This window comes from Plectropomus leopardus, chromosome 9, assembly GCF_026936395.1.
Source record: "Plectropomus leopardus strain MGB_pleo_1.0 chromosome 9, ASM2693639v1, whole genome shotgun sequence".
NCBI lineage: Eukaryota > Metazoa > Chordata > Actinopteri > Perciformes > Serranidae > Plectropomus > Plectropomus leopardus.
Window position 1 is genome coordinate 14,738,966 of NC_142184.1, and position 26,980 is coordinate 14,765,945.

Genomic DNA, 26,980 nt, shown 5'->3' on the forward strand with positions numbered 1-26,980 from the left:
AAAAGGAACGGACATTATGCAGCTGAGTATATCTTTATTACAAACACAGGAAATTAATCCAACAGGAGGAGACAAATAAAAGAATAATAAACTGCACCAGTTCAGCTCACTGGTGCAGTTGGCTTATTGTAGGTTACAAAGAGATTAATATAAAGGTTAAATGAATACAGTGTTCCAGCAGACTAACATGCTGCAGTGTGTTTTCTGCTTTAGCTGTATGTTGCATCATAGGTCTCCACTGTCTTGATGAGGACTGCACTTGGCCTTCGTGGACGTCCGACTTTAACCTGGACAGCTGTTTTGGAGAGGACAATAAAAACATATATATGTCAAAAAATCACATACAAACACGAAAACTGTGGGCTGTCATAACTAATGCCAGAGGTGATCATTATGTTGTCTTCTTTTTAAAAAGTACTTACTTTTGGTGGGCACTGTTTGGATGCTGACAACAGAGTCCTGTCCAAGTCTGTCAGTGAGAAAGCAGGAAATTCATGTAGAATATGTTACTGTAAACATTGATGAATTAGCAAAGAAAAAAGTTAAACTCTTTTACACATCAACATCTGTTTACAGGTCTTGGCTAAGTTTGCTTTTGAGTGTGGAGCGGGCTCATTTTTGCCCCTTGTAGCCTTTGGGGGAAACACTGCTGCTCACTACGGCTCAAAACTACATAAATTAGCCACTACTAGCAGAGTTACTGACCCAACTAGCATGTAAGGGAAATTAATAGTCAGGGTTTTGTTTCTTAAACCGTGATCCTTTTCCTTAACCCAACCAAGAAAGGGACACACTTCATTAGAGTTGTCATTGCAGCTTTTGCCTTAAGACATCTTGCGAAAGGTCTGTGGGTCATTAAGTTGCATTCTGGGTAATGTAGGCATCAAGGGCATGTTCAATCAAAATGTTTTGCGGCATTCTGCTGCGTTTTTTTTTGCTACAGACTGAAGGACATGTTTCTTTTAAACAGTGTGAAACAGCGTGCAGAGGACTTCCAGGTGTGTTTTCTCCTGTTTGGTGGGTGTGTCAGATGTGTTACCCAATCAACAGCGACATGTCCATAAATAAATGTCTAGTAGATCAATACTTAATGTACTGACATGTTTTTTACAAGTTTCACATTTGCTTTGTTAATGTAAACATATGTTTTCAATGCCAAAAAAGCCATTTGAGCTCAAATGAATCAAACCTTGCCGTATTAATAGGCCACGTGCCTGCGTAATAAGACAGGGTGTTCAATGTACCATAACTTCTGTTTAAATAAACCTTTTGCAACTTCTTGTCGAGGCTGAAAAAAGCCCAGGTTTTAAAAAGGAAAAAGATATAAAATTTTAAAAAGGCTGCATCTATACGCCAAACGATATGTTTTCTTACTACCCGCCTTGTATCCAATTATTTTGCAATGGTGTGATAAATCTGTTGAAACTCTTTTAAACTGTAACTAATGATTGACTACATAAATTACATTTCAGAAACACTGGAGCCTAACTTAGGCTTTTTTCCACTTAAGAGACTCAATTATCCTTCAACCGGTGAGTTCTTATGTGATTAAAACTTGACACTGCTGAGATCTACTTATACAACTCACCTCTCCTCCTCCCCCTCCAGCAGTTTCCTGTAGGTGGAGATCTCAATGTCCAAGGCCAGCTTGACGTTCATGAGCTCCTGGTACTCTCTGAGTTGAAGAGCCATGTCCTGCTTGGCCCTCTGCAGAGCCAGTTCCAAGTCCTTGATGCGAGCATTGGCATCTTTCACAGCCGCATCCCCACGAAGCTCTGCCTCGGTTATCTGACCCTCCAGGTTAATACGCTGAAAATAAATAAATAAAGATAAATAAAAGAAAATAAATTAAATTAAATCAAATAAATTAAATTAAATTTGAAGTCTTTATAAGACCACAGGCTTAGCCCTTAGAAACCTGGAGCGACATCTTTTTTACAAGTATTTAAACCTTTGAACCCTGAGCAAATTGGTTTGATTTCTTCCAAAAATGTGGAGAAAAAAAGGCAGTAACCAATTCAGTACGGACTTTTCCACAAATTGCAAAAAATTAGGGACATTTAGAAGTTATTTTTTAAAAATGTCTAGGGAATAAGAAAGAAACAAGGGAAAATAATATTTATCAAAATTACATATTTAAAATTCAGTTACAAAAATATTATTTATCAAACTTACATAATACATATTCAAAATTCAGTTACATAAATATTATACTTTTCAGAGCACTTTTTGCAGGTCACTTCCTTGTTTTTTTAACATTCTTTTTTTTTAATTAATTCATTTTTTAAATTAGGATCATTTCTTCTTTCTTTGGTCACTGACTTCTTCAACAAGTTCAGTGTCCATGACTTTCAAGATATCAGGCACTCTAAACCTCACTCACCTGTCCCTTTGCAGCCTGGATCTCGTTTTGCAGGCGGCTGATCATCCGGTTGAGCTCAGATATTTCCGCCTTTGTGTAACGCAGCTCATTGGCATACTGGTCGGCCTCAGAAGTTATTTGGTCAATCTGGTGCCGCAAGCGATCAAGCAGAGGAACAAAGATGTGAGATTAGTAATTATCAGGTTTGACAGGGTGGATCCTGTCAAAAAGAAAGTAAATTTATAAGCTTTGGCCTCTTTAATGTTCCTTGTTTGGTAGAAAAACTTGTTTAACTACAAATTTTATGGCATAAACAGCAACATATAATTACCAGCTGAGACCACGTCGGTATGGCTGGTATTGTTTTTACTATGTGAGTACTGTTTTGAGTATTTCACCATATGTTTATATGTCTGTACTTCTGTCTGTCTGTCTGTCTCTGTGGATAGATTTTGTCAAAGACATAGGGTTGCGACATTGAAAAACAGAGATAAAAAACTTCACAGGTATGCGGTTGAGATAAAAATGTAGGCGGTGTTCAAAGACGAGAATGGTCCAAGCAAGTGGACAGAGGTAGGGGGGTAAGAAGAAGGGAAAGGGCTACTGACGCCCCTATCCCCCATAAACACGATTATCCACATACACTTTACGGCCCTGGGTAACGAAACTTTACAGGTGTTTATTTAAAAACGCAATTAAGGTTGATTTCCATGATGGGTGTGGTCCGAAAAAGGGGATCAGAAGGTAGAGGAGGGATCGCTGTGTCCACAACTGGAAAGGTGGGCTTTTTATAAAACAGAACGTCTATGCAGAAGAAAGATACAAATTAAGTGCTTCATGCCCAGAGAAAACAGATAAAAAGGGTTGTGGCATTTGCTTTTGCTCAACAGGTAGAAAACCAACAACCACCAGAATGCACAACACTGCACGGACCAATAAACGGATTCTACACAATGGCAGCTGACTGTTAACAAACAATCTTGTATTACAGTTAAACGGCAAGCTGAAACATGTTTTTTCAAAACATTTCAATGGAAAAATTGGCAGTGGTTTTGTTATTCTGATTAGTTTAGAGGTTAGTCAGAGCTTGAGAGGGAGTGGCGTGTCTATCTCTCAATACGCTACTATACTCTGTGTGTGACCATGGTGGCAGCATGGGTGGCAGGCAATGCAAAAATGCAACAGCAACAGCCTGAGATCCAGCAAAACTCTGGAGCATGATGCAAAACGTGTCCTTCAGTGGAGTTTGGCTGGTGGGGACACAGGGAGATCTAGGCACTGGTTAGAGGGAGGGAGGTTAACCACAGTTCATGCATACTACCCACATAGTTATCATACAAAGCTAGCTGAAAATCACCGAAGTATCCCTTTGATGATCTCTTGTTATTAATTATTCTTATTTTAGTTCTTTACTTTTTTCTTGTTCCAGTTTTCAGCTTCTTCACGGCTGCGGGCAGCAATTTCCTCATACTGAGTCCGAACCTCAGCCACGATCTGATCCATGTTCAGGGCACGGGAGTTGTCCATCTGCACTATTACAGAGGTCTCCTTCAGGCTCTCCTGCAGCTCACAGATCTCCTTTTTAAAGAAATGATACATACAGCGACAGTAAGAATACAAATCCAGAATACAAAACAACCTCATATATATATATATATTTTTTTTTGTTGTTGCAATTGTCTTTTTACTGGTTTATAGTGACAAGTGGTTTATATAGATAAACAAAATTCACAGCAACATGAACACAAGGACCTTTCAAGCATGAATTTTAAAAAAAAAAACTTTAAAATGAATAAGTAAATAAATAAACAAAATAGAATAAAGTAAGGATAAAACAAGAGATAAATTAAATAAATTAAATTGCTAAATATATATATTCCTTTTTTAAATTGAGGTATGAGATCAAAACACACACACAACTATCTATTTGTATTGCTTTCAGTCTATTTTATTTCTTTTTTTTCTCATTCATGTTTAGTAAGACTGTTGGCTCTCTGTTGTTATATTGCCCTCTGAGTATCCTGTTTCTGCTTTTGCTTTGTAAACTATATTTTTAAAGGTGTTATATAAATAAAGTTATTATTATTACACAGACGCAATGAGGGAATAATGATTTCACTGCAATGTTTCCTATACTTTGTATATATTTACTTATATTGTACACATTTTTGGCAAATGGTTATTTACCTGGTCATACAGAGCCTTGAGGAAGTTATATTCATCCCTGATGAGCAACACCTTGTCTTCTAGCTCCACCTTGGACAAATAGCCTGCATCCACATCCTGCAAGTAGACAATTAAACACAAACATCTTCTCAGTGCTTAAGCTTTTGCATTTGACAGACGTGTTTATATTTCATGTAATTCGCTAAACAACACATGGCCAAGATTATTTTATTATAACTGTAGAAACAGATAACAGTTTTGTAAGCCAACAAGGAAAATAGAGAGCAGTGAATGTCATGTTTCTACAAAACAGCTTACTCTGCCTTTTTGTTAATTTAAACACATCCCACTGACTGCACACTGTACCTTTTTGAGCAGCACAAATTCATTCTCTGCATCATTCCTTTTGACGATCTCTGTCTCATACCTGAAACAGACCGCATATATCAGATTACTCATGCAGATCTTATCAGTTAGCACTTACTGTTCCCAGATTTCAAAAATGGCTGTTTTTCTTACAAATCTTTCTTACTTTGTCTTGAAGTCGTCCACATTTTTGTGAACGGCGTTGTTCTCCACTTCAAGTCCTTGTTTGTTGTTGTTCAGAAACTCCAGCTGCCTTTGCAGGGTGGTGATGTACGACTTCAGCATGAGTTCAACGTTAGAGGAGGTGGCAGTCTGTCCCTGCAGCAGCTGCCACTTGGTCTCCAGCATTTTGTTCTGCTGCTCCAGGTGTCTTACCTGTGGCACAAGGAGGAACTTACTGACCAATTCAGATTCTTTAACAGAGATAATATAAGTCTTTAAATGTCAGTTTTAAGGTCTATAATTCCTCTAAATGAATTATCAGGATTATTAAAAGGAATTAAATCTGAAACTCAGCATCCATCAGAATGGGTTTTGGTGAAATTTCCTCTTACCTGATCAATGAAGGAAGCAAAACGGTTGTTGAGTGTCTTGATCTGCTCTTTTTCCTGGGTGCGAACTATTTGGACGTTGGGGTCAATGTCTATCTTCAATGGGGCCAGCAGGCTCTGATTGACGGTCACTGGTGTAATCGAGGACGCCTGACTAAACCTCTGACTGATCTTGGGGATGGAGTAGGTCCCCATGGACTTGCTGCTGAAGCCCCCAGAAGACATGTGTAGTCCTGTTCGGCGGGTGTTCCTCAGACTCATGGTGGTATATGGAGATCTCTCAGCTGGAGAGGATGGAGAGGGTCGTGTGGCGGTTGAGCTCTGTTGTGCATCTCTCTTATCTTTTGGGTTCTTCTTTATAGGCATGTTTGGGTGTGGCGCGATAGTGAAGTTATGTGGCTCCCCAACGTAGGTAAACCAGTCTGACACATGCCACATGCTCTCCCACCTACCCCCCCGCTGTAAAGGTTGCATTGTTGTTACGCTGGAATTCAGGCCTGCTCTGCAGCTTATTCAGGTGTGCTGCGATTGAGCAAGACATTTAAAATGTTTCCTTGAGGTTAGTGTAGTTTCTCGAGAGTCAGTACGGAGATCGAAGAATTCATCAAGTGCAAAAATCCTTTCTGACAATTATTTAAAGCATTTTTGGAATCAGAACAAACATTTCTGTTGGCTTTATGCCCAGATGAGATTGCGCTGTAGGTCACAGTAGTGCTGTTGGAGCAGTGAATGAGTTTCAGCTGATTTAACCTGCAGGATTGTGACAAGTTTTTTTTATGAGAAACTAAGGACACAAAAGGTAGCTGAAAAACTGGTTTTCAACCTTTCTTGTGTCAAGGACCCCTAAACTGATACATGTCAGATCACAGACCCCCAGTTGATAAGATTTTAGTTGTTAGATATGATGAAGACCATAATTCTACAGTTTAAAAAAATCACCATGAAAGTGTGTGTCTGTGTATGTATATATATATATATATATATATATATATATATATATATATATATATATATATATATATATATATATATATTATAGATGATTTTGCAGTGTTGTGTCATAAATCCTTGTTGGTGACAGTTGGGTGTAAACAAAGAAACTGGGCTGTCCTCTTGGTGTCACACAATGTTTTTTTGTCTTTTGTCTTTTGTCTTTTTTTCAAATGCCCTGCCTTTCTTTTGAGACTGATTATCCAATCCTCACCTTCCTTTAGAAAAACTACGGACAAATAAAATCCCCAACACAACCGCTGAAGCTGTGCCATCTTGGTAGGTAGAGCTGAGAGAAAAAAAGCTGCAGGTCACTGTGCGAGTGCACGTTTATTTAAAACACTACTTAATATTTTTATGAATGTATTTTACAGAAATTTAAATATCTTCTCTAGCTCTCCTCTTGTCAGATATGAAGATTGCCGCGTTCAACATACAGAGGTTTGGACTGTCTAAAGTCTCAGATCCAGACGTTCTGTCAGCTCTGGTTAAGGTAAGACACGTCTCACTGGAGAAGTCACTGCACAGTAAAAGATCACTCATTATGAGGGTAAAGAGTCAGTTTTGGGAATGCGTGGTTTGCATCACTAGTGTGATTTTTGGAAAGAAGCCAAGAAGGAACAAGAAATAATTGACAAACATGAGGTGTGAAAATGATTCCCTCATCATGCCTTTGTAATCATAACCGTCATTAATGAAGCAATCACACAACAAAGAAAGCCTGACTGACGTTTCCCACAAGGATAAAATGTGTCGTCTTTTATCTTTTTGTCTCTTGTAGATTGTGTCTCGATATGAAATCATACTGATTCTGGAGGTGGTGGATGTGAGCGGAGCTTCTGTTAAACTGTTCTTGACAGAGCTGAACAGGTGCTTTTTTTAAACTTCAAACTTCGAAGCAAAGTTTGTTGATGTTGCTTTTGACTATATGTACGTTCACTTTTTCTGTCCTATCAGAGCCAACACAACTCATCACTACACTCTGCAGCTCAGTACCCGCCTGGGGAGAAACAGATACAAGGAACAGTTTTTGTTTCTGTACAGGTGAGACCAAATCACATCGTCAGACTGTAGTATGTTTCTCATGTAACCATCAAACAGCTGCGCTGAGACACATTTTTTCTCCCTCCGGAAGGGATGACATTGTGGATCTGATCGACTGCTATCAATATGAAGACAACCAGGTGAACGACGTTGATGCTTTTGCAAGAGAGCCGTATATTCTCCACTTCAAACCACACAACACAGGTCAGTCGTAACTGGAGCTCAAGAAATTACACGGAGCTACAAATATCTGTGCAATATCTGTGACGTCGCGCATGCGAAAAGTGCCTTTTGGCATCGCAAACTTGCACCAAAAGCACTGTCAAAGCAGCATTATTTTAGCGTTAGCGTTATAGACTCCTTGTCTGCCAGGCTCGCTCACACAACAACAACAACAATGCTTATTTTCAGGTGATTATAAACCTATGAAAACAGATACGAATATTATATTATATACAGAAATAACCCACCACCAAATACCATTGAAACTTATCCAGTCAAACATCACCTGCATTTATTCATTTTTGCACCCAGATTTAAAAAAGACTGGTTGGTTTTGTCCGCAGCCAGTTAGTGTAAGCTTTTGTCTTTTTAATCCATCCTGTGACTGCCCTGCTACAGCAGCAGCTACAACTAATAAAGTCTGTACTGTGGTAAAGTCAAGTGATTTTAGTCATAAAATATAAAGAAGTATTTATGTAAAAATCATTTGGATTGGGAGAAGCGTTGATGGCATTTTACACAACTGAATGTTTCAATTCACAGTAACAATTCCCAGCATGTCTGAGACATGTTTATATATAGACTTGTTTGTTTTCTCAAGGTGAATGGGTCTTATTCAGGTTGACATGTTATTCAAAGGAGCAGAGGGCAGGTTTATCAAGTTTAGTCTGTCTTGTGCTTTCTCACTGATGAAAAGTCATTATCTGGCATGTTTGGGGAAAGACGCACATTTGTGGCTTACAGGACTGTTTATGGTTGCAGTGCTGAAGGACATTGTGCTGATCCCCGTCCACACCAAACCAGGTGACAGAGAGAGAGAGCTAGACGAGCTGTATGAAGTCTTCCTGGTAATCAGAGACAAATGGAAAACCGATGTGAGTTACATCATCCCGCTCCAGTATTTCAGCACCAAAGCGTCACCTGAAAGTAGTGCTTAAATGAGTTCATGGTACACAAGATTTATTTTATACTCAGCTGAGATGGCTGCCAAGACTGGCAAACTACAAATCCGGTTATTTGTGTTTCTTTGGCAAGAAATTGGCAGTATTTCTAGTCGTGATTCTACCACCAAAACCGACAGTTATTTAGCAAAACATTACTACCAGCCATGATTTTGCCACCACACTGTCAGTTTTTTAGCGAGACATTGAAGGCATTTGCAGTGTTGATTGTGACACCAACTAGCTGTTTTTGAGTGAGACATCAGCAGTGATTCTAGCCACGATTTTGCCACCAATTGGCTGTTTTTCAGTAATACATCAGTAGCATTTCCTGCTGTGATTATGCCACCAAATTCATTGTTTTTTAATGAGATACAAAGACACTGCCAAGCTGCAGCCCACCGTTCAAGATCTGCAATCAACACCAAAAACGTTTTTTAAGCCAAAACATATTTTCATAACCATAACCAAGTGTTTTTGTGCCTTCACATAACCACACATTAACCACAGCATTGTTGAAATGTAAAGAAACACTGAGCTACAACATATATCCTACATAATAACGTAAAAATGTTCCATATTTGTGGTTTGCAGAAACGTACAATGGCAACATTTTTTCTGGTGACTGGGTTTGCATAACTCATTTGAGCGTAATCAAATGAGTTATATGGCCTATAGACAGTTTCACTGGAATTACATTGCTATGCAACAGCTTGGGTCCATGTTTACTTTCTGTCAGTTGATGTCATTCACATAAAATGCAAAACATCCAAAAAGGAAATACACAGGGAGCAATTCAGAATGTTTGTTCTGTCAAGTTTGAAACAGTCTATAAATTATCTTTTGAATAACGTTGTAATATAAATCTTTTGAAGGGAAACAACTTCCGTTTGCACTAAAATGACCATTTCTGATCTCCTCTAGAACATAATGATCCTGGGGGATTTCAATGCAGATGGTGCCTATGTCACCCAGAAGGAGATGAAGAAGATTCGTATTCGTAGTGACAAGAATTTTCACTGGCTGATCGCTGATGATGTGGACACCACTGCAAACACATCAAACGAACACACCTACGATCGGCGAGTGTGCATTAATTATCTCCATTCATGCAATTCCAGAGGAGATGATTTTACTTTGCAGCAGGATTAAATGTGAATTTAATAAGTATGTATATATTAATGGAATTCATTTAAATACAACAGGATTGTTGTGTATGGAGATGACATGCTTGCAGCCTTTGTGCCAAACTCAGCTAAGCCATTCAATTTCCACAAAGAGTTTGCTATGACAGAAGAAATGGTGAGTTGTCCCTCAAACCAACATGTTCTGTACTACTGCTGACCTTTTCATTACTTCTGTCGCTAGAGCAAAAACTTTGGTCCTGCTTACTTCTGCATTAACAAACATTTGAACAGGAAGTACAGGAGACCTATTAAGACTGTTTATGGTTAAAACAGCAATCTTTTATTTTCACTTCCCGCCAGCAATATTCTTGACTCAGTGTATGCGTCCTTCCACAGGCCCTGAGAGTGAGTGACCACTACCCCGTCGAGGTAGAGTTACGTAAAGCTCTTCCATTCTGGCAGACAGAGACCAACCAAAAATGTGACATTACCCAGCATGCATCAGACAACAGAGCTGTCACAGGTGAAGAGCTAAACTGTAATTTACTCTATCCTGCCACTGACAGATATGGAGGGAGTCTTTGTACTCGTGCCTCTCTTTACATCTACAGTGCAGTGGGGCCTCTTGTGACAGACGGGTGCAAAAGATGAAAGGGAATGTCTGGAATTCCAGGAAGTTTCTTGTAAAACGATTTACAGCTCAAAGGTTTCACTGTACAAGCTTTAAATTTTTTGTATTAATAATAACTCTGTTTTGCATTATGGGGCTTGAAGACCAGGTCTCATGACTCATGATACATTTTATCATTTCTAGAAATCTCATTAAAACACCAAAAATAACAATGAATTGATCCTACTAACAAGTTTTGTTTGTGTGTCCAAAGCCTGATCAAGCCTTTTCTGTTGTGCCACTGATCTCTACTTTATCCTAGCCAAACACTGACTACATTATTACTCAGAATTAAATCCAGACTGGAGAAGCCATTCAAACCCTAAACCACTTTTTCTTATCTAGACTGTTTCTGTCGAGTGTTTCTTCTTAAAGATTTATGTCTTCAGCAGGAATGGGCTTGGGGCTGCAATGCTGACAGAGGTGTGAAGTATTAAAAACAGAACTAACACAGACACTGAATGTGGTCTTTTCACATGATTTGTTGACGATAACAACAGATCAGCCTTAAAGATAGAGCTCTCTCTACTGACACAAGTTGAAGCATCTCTTTTGAAGCCTACTGGAGAACATTTTTAAAATACCATATTTCATGTTTCAAACCCAAACACTGAGGGAGGCCAATGACACATATTACACAATATGCCTGTAACATGTTTTCTTTTTGTTTGTTTATGTGTTTGTGTGCAGAGAGTCTGCAGGTTGATGTGTTGAAGCTACAGAAGGAAAACCTCCTGCTGGAGCGAGAAAAACTTCAACTTCAGATCTCCTTATTAAAACACCGGCTTGCCAAACTCCAATTAGAGGAATGACAAGAAGATCTCAAACACCACTGTTTTTGCTGCAAACCAATCGCCCAAAGAAATGCAGGCATTGTACTTTCCTGCAAACCATTGATATAAAACATATGTATTTTATTTCATTATCAGCATATTTGCTTTATGTTAAACTTAACATTCCAACAACACTGCAGTTAACGTGTGATTATCAAATCAGCTTCAAAGCCAAGCCCTCAGGAACACATATCCGGGCATGAAGCCAGTTTTATTTAGTGCCAAATGTGCAATTACAACATCCGGATGTATGATGCTGTGGGGCCCAAAATATCTTTCCCATAAACTTACATTGTGAAGGGAGCTCTGTAAATTAGTGGATTTTTTAAAGAATATTTTTGGGGCTTTTTTGCCTTTATTGGATAGGATAGCTCATAATGTGAAAGGCGGAGAGCGAGGTGACGACATGCAGCAAAGGGCCAAAATTGAACCCGTGGCTGCTGCAGCAAGGACACAGGCCCTGAGCATGGGGCATCCACTCCACCAGGTGAGCCACTAGGGGCCCCATGGATAGATTTCTTAAGTGTCACAAGCCCCGCAGAATAACTTGTTTCACGATCAGGATTTGATCCATTCAGTTCAATAACATTTCAAGATTCAACAAGAGCTGCATGATTTAATCATATAATCCCCATTCAAATTAGAGGAAAGATAAACCCCAGTAGATTAGTGTTTGGTGCGCTTTCTCAATGGGCCTCATGATGTGGAAGATTTTATAAAAAGGCATAAAAACATGGTGCCAGTGATGTTTTTTAGAACGACTTGGCATGTTTAACGTTTGAATGCTGGTCACAATAATTCAATTGTTTAGGAGATGAGTGCAAAGCCTTTTCCCCTCTTTGCATTAGGTTTGGATTAGGGTAAGGTTAAAGGGTTACATGTCGTTACTTATAAGGTAAAACATGTCTTCATGTATTCTGAATAAAGTACCTCAAGAAAGTTAATTATTGCAATGTTAGGCCTCATATTTATAATTATTATTATGTACTTAGTCACAACAAGTGGTGTTGTAGCAGACATCGTTCTGACATTGAAATCTGAAACATTGTGTTTTGGGATATTTGTTGCAGCATAGTGTCCAGTGTTTGCATACAGTAATATTTTACTGGAAATAGAAGGCAATCTACATACATTACATTTTTAGATTTAAGTTATTGACAAACTAAAGAATCTCACATGCTGCTTAGTGTATTGAATAACATGTTTGCATTGAATTTCGGACACAGCCTATGTTAGATTGGCTTCACAGCCTGTTCCCCAGGGCTTGGTAAAAACAATACAATGCCACATTTCCTTCTGGGGACTGTGCTGTTTGCTAAATTCCTAATTTGTTAATTTCATTTTAATGTATATGATTTATGTGTCAGAATTTATATTGCAAAAAATAAATACATGTTTTCATACACAAACGCTGCCATTTTTAATGAGGTAAACAGCGTCAGTATGACATAGCATATATGGCTTGTTTACAAGTGTTTGTCTTCCCCTAGTGCGAGGAACAAGGTGGAGCACTGTTCGTCTAGTTTGATGGTTAAACGGTGGGACAAAGGACTTTGCTATTATTCTGAAACACATTAACTCTCATAAAATCAAAGAAAAACAACCCCAAAGAGTTGCTGATATTTGTATTTTGTTTGATAAATGTGATCGTGGTGAGACGCTGTTCAACACGTAGAGGGAAAAACGGTTCCAGAAATGTAGTGACATAGGCTGCATTCAAGTAACCCGCTGGAGCTCCGATTTTTCAGCGTCAGAACTCTGAAAAATCGGAGCTCCTGCATGCCAAATGCACGTGATGTAAATAAATAAATAAATAAATAAATAAATAAAATTAAAAAAATAATAAATAAAATTAACTGGACGCAGCACTTTGTTTGTTTTAACTTTTTACTTTAGTCATTAAACTACCCTTTATTTTTACTTTACAAACCAAACAGACTAAAATAAAATAAAATAGACAGGAGTATGGGTGCACACAGGGCTTAACGTGAGTACTTCTTTTTTGGTTGTTTTTATTATATATTTTTAAGTTTGATAATGTTTAAAGATATGTATCTAGATCTGATTTTTTTAAAGTGGTATATGAGAGCAATTACTTAGTTTTATTTTATGAATGACAAATTTGGCCAAAATAATGGGCAAATTCATCGGGTAATGTTCACTCTTGGATGGATTGTTAAATATCAATCAATAACAAATCAGGTTCTTTTAGTGAAATGTTCTTGCCAAAATGTCTGGAGAGTTAGTGTTCTAATGTCTCTACCATTATGTTACAGGAGGTGTATTTGCTTTTATCTGGAATGTATCTTTAAATAATAGAATTTACTGGATAATATCCATTCAAAATGTTAATTTAATTAATTTTTGGGCAGCACATATTTGTAAGGAAGAGCAAATAAGAGTATTTTATGCCTCACTATCAAGAGCCTTGTCTGTTGATAAAAATATTTATCAAGAGTATACTGCTATTCTCGGCTAAATAAATTTTTGATTTAAATATCGTTAATTTTTATTTATTTATATTCATTTTGTAAAAACTGTGAATCCATCCACGGGAATGCTGTACATAGCTTTATATTACAGGAGAATAATAATCGTCCGCCGTCTTGTGAAGCGTTAGTTTCCCGTCATCCTGCACTGCACGTGAACTGCACTCACTGTAGTCACGTGACCGCCGAACCACTTCCACCAAAACATTGAGCAGCAGACCAGTTTGTCAACAACTGTGCAAAGAGGTGTGACACCGAGCCAACTTCCTCAGCGTCTACCGAGTAAATTTTGTTGCTAAACCAAACCATCGCTCTCCTGTCCGGTAGACAGGCCGTCTCAATGCATTACAGAGGACCGAAAACATCGCGGGGATCATGGATGTGTCCGATTTGTTTAGCAGCTGCAAAAAGGGCGACATTTGTAGAGTCAGGTAAGCAACAGCTCAGCTGACGTCTTGCCTGTTTGGTGCTGTGTTTGCAGTTATTATGTTTTTGTTTTTTCACTAGCTTTCATATGCACTGTAAAACCCAAAGCTTTTGCATTGATTTGCACAGCGACGGGATGTAAACACGGAAGACAGCGTTGCTAACATTAGCTTTGATGACCCAGCTGGTAACTTTAGCTAACGTTTGTAGGTCAACTCAGTTTCCAGCTGCACCGTAGGTAAGATCCTATCTGTCAGTGTTGGTTGTTTACTGGGACGCTATGTAGAAAATTTACTTACCGCTGCCAGCTATACAGCCTAAATTTTGAGTGATGTAAGACATCTATTCTTCTTTAGGGCAGGCTGGTTTATCCTGTCCTGCAGATTATCAAGAAAACAGCAATTAGTCCAGACAAGTCAAAACAATACCCACTCAAACTCACTCATTAAAAAACTGCAAAACTATAAATGCAATATACCACTGCAGAACACAGGATCTGTCACATCAGTGTATAATTTAATCTAATTACTGTAGTCTACATGTATTGATAAAAACATAGCAAGACTTGGCATAGCATAATAGATCAAAAGGGGGCGTTTACACCAACTAATCCTTCTGTTTGTCATATATATTGTAAAACAAGTCAATAGCATAATATCACGCTATTTTGCATGATAACATTGTATCAACAAATGGACATCAAGTATCCAGTGAATTATTAATATTACAAATACAATTAAACTTTGGGTCGTGTATTGGAACAAGAAAACCATTTACTTTTTCACTCAACTAGATACAAATAGCTGCAATCAATGTTTTTAAGTGAGATGAACAGACTTAATCTCATTAAATAAAACAGAGAGGTGATAACTTGCAATATGTGTCATTGCAATACTCAGCATGCTGCAGCATGTTTTAAGCGCACAATAATGAAACTGTATTGTGACTTAAGTGTCATGATAATATTGTATTGGTGGGCCTCCGGTGAATCCCACCATAACATATATGCAGCTGTGTGAACAACGCATCTTGTCAATTTCTCCATCCTGCATTTTGCTCCTATGTGATGCACCCATTTCATTTTCATTGAAGCTATTTGACCTTTTTTATACATTGTAGTCAGTGGCTCAGTTTGTGAGAGGTTCTGACTGTCATCACTAACCTTTTTTTTTCTTTGCTCTCTAAGATACCTTGTTGAACAAAGAGACGTGGAGCTCAATGTAAGAGATAAATGGGACAGCACCCCTTTGTAAGTACAGTTTAGGCAAATGATCCACTTCTGTGGCTAACACAGCATAATTATACCGACAACTAAATGTGAACGCTTTTATTTTCCAGGTATTATGCTTGTCTCTGTGGTCATGAGGACCTGGTCGAGTACCTGCTGGCTAGTGGTAAGGTTATTTTTTTAAGTAATGCAAACATAATTTTCAATAATATAAAGCATTTGGTAACTTTGATTTGAAAGGTGTTGAATAAATATAGTTTACTATTTATTTCATTATCATAAAAGTGGTAAAACTGCTATAGTGTTATGTCATGTTGAGCATTATCACACTGAAATATTCTGTAGTGTTAATAGTTTATTTTATATATATATATATATATATATATATATATATATATATATATATATATATATATATATTAATAATAGTTTTTTTTGCTCTCAGGTGCCAAGTGTGAGGCCAACACGTTCGATGGCGAGCGGTGTATGTACGGCAGTCTGAGCGATTCTGTTCGACGCCTGCTCAAAGATTACAAGTGTATCAGTGTCCAAGCCATGCAGCGGGATGATTTTAACTACTTTCTGCACACGTAAGCTGGACATTAAAGGAATAGTTTGGGATTTTTGAAGTGGGGCTGTATGGCATACTTATGTATGGTCAATGTATTACATACAGTAGCTGGTATTGGGCATGCATCCCACAGAGGTTTATATAAAAATGTCTTTTAGCCACTTTAAAAAAGACCTACCAAAAAAAAATCAATATCAGTCATATCAGAGTATTTTCAGCGCTACTTCACCATCACGCAGCATTTTCCTCTGGCACTAAAGTTTTACATCTGCTGTCGGTCAGCTGTTAGGGTCAGAAAGTGCTGTTAGGGCCGTTACACAATCTGATTGAAATGAAACGTCACTATTTTTCTTAGGTAGGCATTTTTTAAGTGGCTAAAACACCTTTGATGTCAACCCCTCTATATGGCATGGATATGCTGAACTGTGGGTGGGTGTGCCCCAACTGTTTCTGCAAATGGAGCGCACCAACCGCCAGCTACTGTGTGCAGTACACTGACTATACACAGTCCCACCTCAAAAATCCTTAAGTATCACTTTAATGTAAGTAATCTAATTTCTCTGCACAGCTGTTCATTCTCCACCCAATCCTAAAGTTTGTGTTTTCACTCTAGGTTACTGGAGCAGGGTCAACACAGCGACGTGAAGTTCCTCGTTCATGGGCAGATATTCACGGCTCACCGATGTGTTCTCAGTGCGCGCTCAGAGTACTTCACCGAAATGTTTGAGACCAAATGGAAAGGGAAGAACTTGATCACCCTCAAACACCCTCTGGTATACAAAAATATATATAATTTGGTTAATTAATTTTGTATTACTGCATGTTAATGGCTTTGTTGTGTCAACACCGTTATTGAGTTAAAACACTGTGTAAAACGTGAAAAAAAACATACTGCAATGATTTTCAAACATTTTTCACCTATATTGAATTGAGTACTGGACAAAGACAAGATATTTAATGTTTAAACTGATAACCTTGATTGTTTTTGAAAAATATACACAAATTCTGATTTTGATGCCTACAAAACTTCCCAAAAACGTTAAGACTGGCATTTTTACTATTGTGTTACATCACCTTTTCACTCAAAAAGCATTTGGGAACCCAAGACACAAACTTGTTGAGGTTTCAAAAGTGTAAATTCGAACTCAAGATTCACAAGCGGGTCCCCCAAAATCTTCAAGATTTAAAGACTGTCTGTATGGAAAAATAGGACAAAATCCAAACGTAAGACTGTGAGACATTAGTAACTTCATACTGGAAGCATCTTTAAGCTGGCATTGAAAGGATTATGCATTCTGTTTTTATTCACATTTTACACAACATCACCACTTTTTTGGAACTGGGGTTTTTGTAGAGTGTTGTGTCTTATATGCAATCAAAAAGGCATATTGTGTTTACATATCTACATCTGTGTTGATAAAAGCTGTTTTGATTTCAGATCAATCCTGCAGCCTTTGGAGCCATCCTGCAATATTCATATACAGGTGGGTGTGTATCAGACCTGCAAATATTTGAAAAATTTGCAAAGATCACAGTTTTAAGATTTGTTGGGAAAACTCTGTCCTTACTTTATATATATATATATCTTTAAGTATCAAATAATTATTATTTTCCATTTTAAGAAATCATTTATTTTAATGGCATAACATATCTTTTTATTTTGTATCTGAACAATATCAACATAAATAAATAACCCAAAATAATCAAATCAGAAAACCAGAAAATACATACACATGCCTATACTTTGGACTTGGTTTGCCAAAAAAACTGTATTTTATGGAAACAAATAACAAACTTTAAAGGGGAGCACCAACTAAATTAAGAATTCTCAGTTCTGAAACAGAAAATGTACTCTGAACATGCCCCTGGGTACTCTCAGTGTCATCTATAACATATTTTAGAATAGAATATATCTTTATCTTTTATTTTTACCATTAATTGTCTGTTAAGCAGTTCCTGACTTTATAGCCTATGACATTGCAAATTTGGGTTTGAGCAATGTATTTTTTTACACTTGAGAGAACTGTTCAACTTTACTAATATTTTGGACTGTCTTAAACTGAAGGAATAACGTACGGATTTTGTAAATGGGCGTAGTTTCCCTTTAACTCCTCTCACTGAATGTTTGCCTCGGGGCACCTTTTAAGTACAGGTTTGGAATTTCTCCAAGTTTGTCTTAAACAATAGTGAGGGGCACATATGAACACTGAAACTGTTTTTTTTCTTGTTGAAATCAATCCAAAATCTACAGTCCTTGTTCTGTGGAAAAATATCTGAAGCTAATGTGAGGTTTCTGAGTGAGACAAATCAAGTTGATATTTTCCAAAGTTAGACTATTTTTCATTAAAAATTCCTGCTTTTTGGACATCACTTTATATAATAAAACATACATGAGGACTCTCATAGTTTAATTACCCCTGCAGTTTAGATTTTTCAAAAAATGTAAAAACTTTGTACGTACACATATTACTTGACACTTTGTAATATATGTATTATAAATTTAATAATAAATGTAAAGGTAATTATTTTTCATAATATACAAACCACCATGCCCATACTGATCTATTGTCTGTAGTCAAGAAAAATAATGGTTCTAAGAGTCCAACTCTTAATTTTTATGTTACAGGACGTATGGATATTGATATAAGCCTTGTGGAGGACTGCAGGCGACTTGCTAAGCAGTGCAGAATGGACGATCTGATAGAGGAGCTGGAGAATAAGTGCAAACAGGTCTATGAGTTTGGTAAGACGGACCTCTTGGTTCAATACCTGCATGTGTATTAGCACTGTAATAAACAGCATTTTAAATACCACCACATATGTTAACTGTAGTGTCTCTTTAACTCAGGACCCTTTTTCTGAAGCGTATACTTTTTTCCCACATGAGTGATGTCTGTTTTGTCTCTTTTTTTTTTTTTTTCTTTCTGTCCTCACACTGAAGTATCCAACAAGCCAGGAATCTGTGTGAAGGTTCTCAGCCTGGAGCCTCACAGCTGTCAACTTCAGGAGGAGATGGCTCAGTTGGCAGACTGTGCACTTCCCATTGAGTTAAGAGTAAGGACATGACGGCAAGAAAACACAACAGGCCCTATTTAAACAATCTATAGCGCACAGTCTAAAGTGCGTGGCTCAATTGCTGGAAGGCGCGTCCAACTCCACTTTTAATAGTTCAATGGGGCATAATATGGGCACAAAGGAGATATATTTAGTCCCTAAAGTAACATAAATTCAACCAACCAGAGTTCAATCTCCCATTTCCTTTAAAAGCTGGGAATGCCTGCACCTAGCGTTTTGCTATTTACATGGTGGGTTTGGCAAATTGGAGAAGCAAGCGGTTTTCTGCTGAGAGTAATGCAGTAAGAGCAGTAATGTCACTGCAACAAATATCGAAGGACATTTAAGCAGCAAAACTAAAAACTGTACTCATAAAGTTGACAGGAAACAGAACTAAATTGTCTCAGAAATTATCTATTAAGTTACACTGCACCTTGTGCATAAATGTGGATAGCATCTCTCTTAACACGTTAAATTCCTTTAAAACACATGTTTTTCCAAGTTAATGACCCATACAAGTTAGTTTTATTTGTTCCAACTAAATTTTCAGCATTATCTAAAAGAAATTCTAAAGTGTAATGGGTACTTAATTACCATATTTATGAACATACATTTTGAGTTAATTACTCATAAAAATAAAGTTAAACAACCCCTCCCCCCCAAGATAACTTAATAACTTAAAAGGAGGTTTAATGTGTTTAAGGACTGCAGCTGTTCGCTGTTGCATTCGCATTTTAGAGAATCTAACCAATGTTTTCCTCATTAACTATGTATTATTTGACCCACACGTCCCCGTGTGTTTAACAACCAGAGTGTGCACGCACTGTGAACCTGCCCATGTAGGCGCATCTTACTATCTGAATAATGCAGCCTTTAAATAGCAGGAAAATACTGCGCTTTTGACTTTAGACCAGGTTTTGTTTGGTCAATGGCTCAATTGCTTTCTGCTACATCAAAATAGCAATGTGCTAACAATGCCCTTTACCATACTTTTTTTTTTTATTAAAGACCCATACACCCATTGGTTCACAGATGGATGCAAGTAGTTACAAAAAGTGGGCGCTGGCCATGAAAATGTTGTCATTTTGAAATTAGCAATAACAGTTGCACTGTGCTCTGCTTTGCACCGGGTGTAAAATAGGGCCCTATAGCTACCTGCTTTGAATATAAATAAGCCTATTTTGACTCTGTCTTTTTTCCCTCTCTATTCTCCCCAGGTTGGATTTGATGAGCTTCCCTTTAACAGAGTCGACCGCTTCCCCACTTATCCTGACATCTGCTTCAGAGTCAACGGTTACAACTTCTTGTGCCATAAGGTATGAACCACAAAGCTCACACAACATTCCTCCATAACATTAAAGTCCCCCGCATCCTGTCGCTCAAAATGATTATTAAAGTTTCAGAGTGTGTGTGTGTCCCCAGGCATTTTTCTGTGGACGTAGTGATTATTTTAAAGCCCTGCTGGAAGATCACTTCAGTGAGGGAGAGCAGCTGCAGTCCCAGCCCAGCACCCCAGTGATTACTTTGCACAACATTTCCCATGAGATATTCATCCACGTCATGTATTACATCTACACTGATGACACAGAGGTTAGTGCACAATTTCTGTCTGAGATTATTTTGTGGAATTATCAGGGATGCAAACATGTTATTCAGTGAGAAATTAAAAATGGCTGGTATGTCAGTGTGCCAGTCGTGAAGGCATAAAAAAGACAAAACAGAAACCTTATCTTTAACAACCAATTTGTGGCTGAAATTCCAGCTTCCTGCTGTCAGTCAAAACCTTGTTGAAAAAAAAAAAATTGTGTGGTACAATGGTGTCAGAAATATGCAGTTTAGCTGTTGATTTTTTGAAAATGATCCTAAATGTATTTTATAATAATACTAACTTTCTAAGAGTTCTTTGTGTAGTGTTTGAAATGCTATATTAATGCTTTTTAATTTGAAAACTTAAACTTCTATCAGTTACTCACCCCATGTTACGCTGAATTTGTTATTCTCGAGTTGAAGTACATGGAGACCGCATTTCACAACAGCATAAAAATATCAAAACAGCAGCAGCAGTTTACAAACTCTCACACAACTTGTGCAGTTCTCATTTATCCAGTCGAATCCTCTATTCTTCTGAAACAACTGCAGTTTCACTTAAAAAATAATGAGTTCATACACGTCATTATAAACAGTCTCATGTATTACAGAGCAGCACACCTGGATACATGTGTGTTCTTTACTTTGCTCCAGTGGGGCTCATATGCACATGCATGCATAGGCACACTAAGGGCACCCTACTCCTTGGCGAAAATGTTTTATATTGTAACAGTTTGGTGAAAATGTATGTGTTTGGGAAGTACTGAGCATAGAACTAGATAAATGAGACTTGTTTGTTATGTTAAAGTTTGCAAACAGAAATTTTGATATAGTCTTGGTGTTTTTGAACGTGGTTTCCGTTTACTTCAGTTCATGAAGAATGTTCACCTTTTCTGAATTCTTCATTCACTACGGAGACGTGCAAGTAAAAAAAAGTTTTCTTCATGAATTCAAGGTGACACACTGAGAGCAACTGATACACAATGGTTATTTTGTTGGTGAGGTTTGTTTTCTTTTAAAGCAGCAATAGTCAATTTACAATGGATAAAATATCTAATTATATGTGAATGGGGTTGCTCTTAGCCCTCCAGTAACCTTAGTTATTGTGTGTATTAAGATTTTTACACACTGACATGTTTGCATCCTTTACCTATGTAACATATTAAATAAATTAACGATATATTTGGTGGGACTGTCCACCAAAAAGTATAATTGCATTTTGATGATCTTTTAAAATGAAACCAGTGATTGTGATCACAAACTCCTTAAACAACAATGGTTAGCTTACTTATCATCTCTGACAGCTGACTAGATTTTTTTTAATGTCCAGCTAATAACAGATATCGTGTTTGACGTGCTGTGCGTGGCTGACATGTATCTACTGCCGGGGCTGAAGCGTATATGTGGGAAGGCGCTCGCCAAGACTATATGTGAAGACAACGTTATTTACATGTGGAAGATGGCAAAGCTTTTCCGTCTCTCTCGCCTGGAGGATCACTGCACAGAGTTCATGGCCAAGATCATTGAGCGGGTGGGTGTGTGCTTCTCTGTGTTGACAATAGAGAGAGGCTTTATTTTGACTTGCAATGCAAGTGGTTTATTTTAAATGTTTCTTTTTTTAAGTAACCTATTATTTTGATATTTAACGTCCAAGGTAGATTTATTAATGATGCATTGTCAGAAAAAGGGATTCATGAAATTGAATCTTTTAATGTCTTAGCACTCATAAGACTAAAAAATAAATAAATAAATAGATATTTTAAGACATTTTAAGACCAATTAGGGCCATATTTTTAGATTGATTAAGTCAATGCCTTTTAAGACTTTTTTAGGATCCCAGTCTAGCATAAAGACTGGGAGCATGGGAAAAGTTCCCACTCCTGGCCAGAATGGTTCAGCACATAACTCTGCATAAAATTCATAGTAGTTAAGAGCTTTAGAGGTGCTTTTTACACCTTTGGATTGAGCCAAAAAATATTTAAAGTACTAGACTGGCCCTTGTACATCTATAATTGCCATTATACCAACAGTCACAGTAAAGACAGACCTCTGAGGCAATGTAATACTTTTTGTTGTGTCTGGAGCAAAATGACATAAATCCTAGTTTTGAAATTTTACACCTGGATGTTCTGGTCAGCCACTCTCAGTCCCCCCGTCAGGATATATATTCACACCTGTCTAACCTGTCTGTTGCAGCTTGTGGAGCAGCCCGAGTTTGCAGAGCTCGTCAAAGAGGATGCTGCGTCATTGGAGGAACGTCACGAGACCGACTCTGTCCCCCTGGTGGACGAGATCCGTTACCACATCGCCGGCAACGTGCAGACTTACAGTGCCATTGAGGAGGCCAATCAGAAGTTGGATGCCTTGGAGGAGCTGCTTACCACCATCAACATCAACTGCTGAGGAGTCAGCAGGTCATTGCTTACAGCTGCTGCAGAGTTTGAAGTTTTTAAGGTGATGCTTTGGGAAGGTGATGGTTCAAACATCTGTAGTAATGAGAGAAAACATATGCGTCTGTGTGTTAGTAGGTTTTATTTTATTTACAGCATACTGTACAGAATATATATTTTCCAAAGGATTTTCTGATGCATTTTCAGAGAAAGCTCTCAAAAGTTTCTTTGAGTGAGACAAAAGGTATTTGGCATAAAGTACTGAAAGATGGGTTTGCAGAAAGTGCATATGATTTATATACTACAAAATGTCTTTAAGTTACACATTCATGGATCTATTTTAGGCATCATTTGTAGCTGATAGAATTTGTACTAGCTTGTTTTAAAATGTACTTTTGCCCCAACGAAGTTCAGCACCAGCTCTCATATCAAACTCCATGAACTTATATTTTTATGCCAAACGAAAGCATGCCATGCACTGACACACTTAATAACTATGGGTCAAAGACAAACAGTACAGTGTGTTCACTTCATTCACCCAGAAAAATAATTTTAGTCTCTAACTCCTCATTTTAAGTTTTAAAGATTGTAGCATTATGATGTGTTTCATGCGTAGAAGCATACAGCAATTATTTTGATTTTTGATTTGATTGGATTTGTCAGCTGAACTTCACCACACTATTCAACCTGTGACATTCCTCCTTTGTGGCACTTACAGTTCTAAAACTGAACACATTTTTGCTCTTTGTGTGAACCTAAAATGGTAAACATTTGATGTCCTGCTCCCTTGTATGACAGCAAACCTCTCTTCCCCTGTGTGTGCACAAGAAAATAATGCTGTTCCTAAACTGTTTGCATGTAAAATCCACAGAGATATTCAGATATTCACTTCTCAGTTTCACCCGGCTCTTATAAAAATGGATAAATAACTGCTCTTGATTTTGACAATTAAAAGTGGTATTGCAAGCACGAGTTGTGTTTTATTCAGTATATTTAATTTATTTTGAAATGTGTTATTGTGGCTGTATAAAACTGGATTGGTTTTATTTTTTCAATTTACCGTCAAGCAGTCCACCGCTTTGGTCCAGACGTAATTATCTTTACAACTAGATGGATTGCCACAAACTTTTTCACAAGGTCTGTAATCACTCTGGTGAGGTAATCTAGCACCATTATCTGGTCAAAATTAAATTTTGTCCAACACTTTGTTTTATGAACAAATATCTGCAAAACAAATGACATTACTTTCAACCAAAGCTGTGGCAGTAGCACTTCCTGAATTCCCTCTATTTAGCATTCATACTAAGCATTTCATAAAGGGTTTTAAACACACTAAAGCATAGTTGAGCAAATAGCTTGACTAACTTAAGATGGTTAAGCTGGTTGACAAGCTTGTTTGACCATCTTTAGGTATGTTTTCAAATATTTTTTGATGCTTTAGCTGGTCATACCAGCTTGTGATGGTCACTCTAGCTGGTTTATCGATAAAAGTTCCTGTAAAATTTAAACCAAATCAATGTCCTTCAGTATGGAGAAAAAAACAGTGTCACAGGGGGGAAGTATAAAAGATGAAGGGCAAAAATAAGTTAAGTCTACTGTCACTGGATATGCATAAAGAAAAAAGTACTCAGCTTGACAGGCTGGTTACACAAGCATGTGAGCCTGATGGCGCACCCAGCTAAACCATCAAAGGCCAGAAAGAACTGGGTCAGAACCTCCTAAGACCATCTTCAACCACCTAAAACCAACCAAAATCAGCCACCAGCATAACCTGTTTTTTCAGCAGGTCATGACTTTTCCAGACCTTAAAGATTGTAAAATTCACGACTTTTCTAGGTTTTCCATAACAGTGGGAACCCTGAAAATAATTTCTGCATGAAACTACCCACAATAAGGTCTGTAGTTTATCTTGAGTAACCGGGTCATAATCCCTGGAAAGAGACACTGCTGAGTTGAATTTTTCAAATGTATTTTTGGGCGCTTTGAGCACCACAAACTGAGTCCCAGTCTAGTTTCATTATCTTTAAGAGAAGCCAAAAGGGGAATATACATATATATATATATACACACACACATAATTTTTATTTATTGAGTTTTAAAATGTATTATTTCATTTTGGGTTGAACTGTCCATTTAAAATGCGAATATGAATGCTAACATGCTAAATTAAGATCGTGAACAAAGTAAACATTATACCTGCTTAACGTTAGCATGATAGCTAACCTTTCTTTGAGTGTCCAGCGTTTCACATCTCAACTGTTATGAGTGCACCATCCGGGTACTTACAGTGCACTGCATTGTAAACATGCTAGCATACTGACGTTAGCATGTAGCTCAAAGTTTAGCCTCACGGAGCTGCTAGCGTGGCTGTAACGTTAGTCAACGTTTCGTTTCTTTAAGCAATATTTTGCTTACCTGAAAGTACCTCAAAAGACCTGACAGCTGTTTCCAACCTTTGTGCACATAACTTTACATATATATATTTATCCGGAGTGAAATGAAAGACGCGCAAATAAAGCTTTTCCTTCTATTTTCTTTGGTTTAAATCCGGGGTCAACAGGAGGTCTGCGAGCGCTACGGGGATCCTCAGAGTTACAGCAGGGGGTCACCAAATTATTGTTTGATAAATTAATTTAAATATTTGGGGAGTTTTTTTTCTGTCTTCAAAAATTAAAAAATGTCTAAAAATACACATTAATATGAATAAAAAACATTTATTAGAAAAATTAATTGGTCTGTGTTTAACACAAGTTTAAGAGACTTTGTCTCTTAAAGACTTGTCTTCTATTAAATATGCTAAGTAGGTGAACTTTGAAGCTTTTATGTGTCTTGTTAACACATGGTTAAGTGAGACTACAGAACAACATGCTGAACATGGCTTTACAGCCTTGTTGTGGGGGCAATGCCAAGTCATGCAACTATAGCACAGTTTGTTTATAGCCTAACATTAGCTTTTTACTTTTGGTGATTACATTTAAGGTTAAAAAATCCCGAAAGTGGTCTTTATTAGTGAAGATTATCTTGCTGAACAAAACATGTCATTATCATAAACATTTGTTTGCCATAGAGTATATTTTCTACAGTAATCAAAAATCCAATGGAAAAATCCCATAGGCTTTTTGACAAGGGAACCAGGGCCAGGCCAACTTCTGCATCATCCTACAGAAAAACATCATCCCTGGGGCATTCTATTGTTTGATAAATTAATTTAAATCCTCAATTTTTTTCCTTTCAAATATTGAAATATGTCTCATAACACACATTATAACATTAATCCAACATATTACTAGCAAAAATAAAGTTGCCTCTTCATTTAAAAAAAATATTAAAAATTTAAAGTAGGCCTACACAACATTAATGATGGGCTAAATGTTGAATGTTTGTGCAATCATGCGAGCAAGCTTAACTAAAGCTGTTTGGCACCTGTCCATATGACAGCAAGGCAAACTAGTTAACTAACAGTTTTGTATTATTCATACATATTGCCTAAAAAGCTGTGTTGTTATTTCAAGTTTACATGTATTTTTGTCAACCACAATTTTGCTTTTCAAAAAACAGGCTCCTCTGAAATACTGTCCACCTCAGAAACAAACATGATGTATACATATATGAATCTGCCAGTAGTATTTATGGACCATAAAAGGGTGTGTTTCTTTAGGGCACTTTAGGCCTCGCTGCATGTTACTGTAAGCCCAGTTTAATGTACAATTCAATTTTATACAATAAATGTATTAAGGGATCCACATTCCATCTCTCATTCAGCTAAGGGGTCCTTGGCCTGAAAAACTTTTTTTTAAAAACCCATTAAATCAAATGCAGGTGCAGTTTTGTGAATCTGAGGAACACTCGCAAATTATGGAAGGTACCCTAAGATGGCGCCATTTCTCAGTTTATCTTCACTGTGGTTGGGGTGAGCTGCATTAGAAACACACCTTGTCATGGATTGTGCAAAACAAATGAATC

At 37.5% G+C, this 26,980-nt stretch overlaps 3 protein-coding genes and 1 long non-coding RNA gene across 7 annotated transcripts; 2 read left to right on the forward strand and 2 right to left on the reverse strand.

Annotated features, from left to right (window-relative positions):
* Positions 1–14: 14 nt before the first annotated feature.
* Positions 15–6,266, reverse strand: LOC121947159 (keratin, type II cytoskeletal 8-like). Of its 2 annotated transcripts, XM_042492089.2 has the most exons (9): positions 5,449–6,263; positions 5,061–5,269; positions 4,895–4,955; positions 4,550–4,645; positions 3,776–3,940; positions 2,384–2,509; positions 1,589–1,809; positions 423–469; positions 15–295 (listed from the first exon to the last, which is right to left on the reverse strand). In XM_042492089.2, the coding sequence occupies exons 1-9, from the start codon at positions 5,917–5,919 to the stop codon at positions 210–212; spliced, it is 1,482 nt and encodes a 493-aa protein (XP_042348023.2). In that variant the 5' UTR covers positions 5,920–6,263; the 3' UTR covers positions 15–209. The 2 variants fall into 2 exon arrangements, with proteins under 2 accessions (XP_042348023.2, XP_087938174.1); XM_088082048.1 differs by lacking the exons at positions 15–295; positions 423–469 and having other exon boundaries at positions 1,585–1,809; positions 5,449–6,266.
* Positions 6,267–6,556: 290 nt separating this feature from the next.
* On the forward strand, positions 6,557–12,216 carry LOC121947160 (deoxyribonuclease-1-like). Of its 3 annotated transcripts, none has more exons than XM_088082049.1 (10): positions 6,557–6,753; positions 6,831–6,928; positions 7,217–7,305; positions 7,393–7,479; positions 7,571–7,683; positions 8,464–8,576; positions 9,567–9,724; positions 9,848–9,944; positions 10,166–10,292; positions 11,130–12,216. In XM_088082049.1, exons 2-10 carry the CDS (start codon positions 6,848–6,850, stop codon positions 11,249–11,251), a joined length of 987 nt encoding a protein of 328 aa, XP_087938175.1. In that variant the 5' UTR covers positions 6,557–6,753; positions 6,831–6,847; the 3' UTR covers positions 11,252–12,216. The 3 variants fall into 3 exon arrangements, with proteins under 3 accessions (XP_087938175.1, XP_042348025.2, XP_087938176.1); XM_042492091.2 differs by having other exon boundaries at positions 6,557–6,714; XM_088082050.1 differs by lacking the exon at positions 6,557–6,753 and having other exon boundaries at positions 6,777–6,928.
* On the reverse strand, positions 7,671–26,762 carry LOC148188706 (uncharacterized). The gene is made up of 4 exons (XR_015777472.1): positions 25,433–26,762; positions 22,811–23,113; positions 14,487–14,564; positions 7,671–8,546 (listed from the first exon to the last, which is right to left on the reverse strand). It is a non-coding gene; the product is annotated as an uncharacterized LOC148188706 (long non-coding RNA).
* On the forward strand, positions 13,941–23,986 carry abtb1 (ankyrin repeat and BTB domain containing 1). Its single transcript, XM_042492605.2, has 12 exons — positions 13,941–14,192; positions 15,374–15,436; positions 15,526–15,581; positions 15,861–16,005; positions 16,600–16,759; positions 17,425–17,470; positions 18,613–18,729; positions 18,928–19,040; positions 20,258–20,356; positions 20,463–20,630; positions 21,958–22,158; positions 22,824–23,986. The coding sequence occupies exons 1-12, from the start codon at positions 14,137–14,139 to the stop codon at positions 23,028–23,030; spliced, it is 1,431 nt and encodes a 476-aa protein (XP_042348539.2). The 5' UTR covers positions 13,941–14,136; the 3' UTR covers positions 23,031–23,986.
* Positions 26,763–26,980: the final 218 nt, after the last annotated feature.

Coding starts and splice junctions, on each gene's coding strand:
- LOC121947159 (XM_042492089.2), bottom strand. CDS start 5,919: ATGCAACCTTTACAGCGGGGGGGTAGGTGGGAGAGCATGTGGCATGTG. Junction 4,646..4,894: donor AATTTGTGCTGCTCAAAAAG/GTACAGTGTGCA, acceptor GTCTACTTGCAG/GATGTGGATGCAGGCTATTT. Junction 470..1,588: donor CTGGAGGGGGAGGAGGAGAG/GTGAGTTGTATA, acceptor TCTCACTGACAG/ACTTGGACAGGACTCTGTTG.
- LOC121947160 (XM_088082049.1), top strand. CDS start 6,848: ATGAAGATTGCCGCGTTCAACATACAGAGGTTTGGACTGTCTAAAGTC. Junction 7,480..7,570: donor CAGTTTTTGTTTCTGTACAG/GTGAGACCAAAT, acceptor TCCCTCCGGAAG/GGATGACATTGTGGATCTGA. Junction 8,577..9,566: donor GAGACAAATGGAAAACCGAT/GTGAGTTACATC, acceptor GATCTCCTCTAG/AACATAATGATCCTGGGGGA.
- abtb1 (XM_042492605.2), top strand. CDS start 14,137: ATGGATGTGTCCGATTTGTTTAGCAGCTGCAAAAAGGGCGACATTTGT. Junction 14,193..15,373: donor GGCGACATTTGTAGAGTCAG/GTAAGCAACAGC, acceptor TTGCTCTCTAAG/ATACCTTGTTGAACAAAGAG. Junction 19,041..20,257: donor CACTTCCCATTGAGTTAAGA/GTAAGGACATGA, acceptor TATTCTCCCCAG/GTTGGATTTGATGAGCTTCC.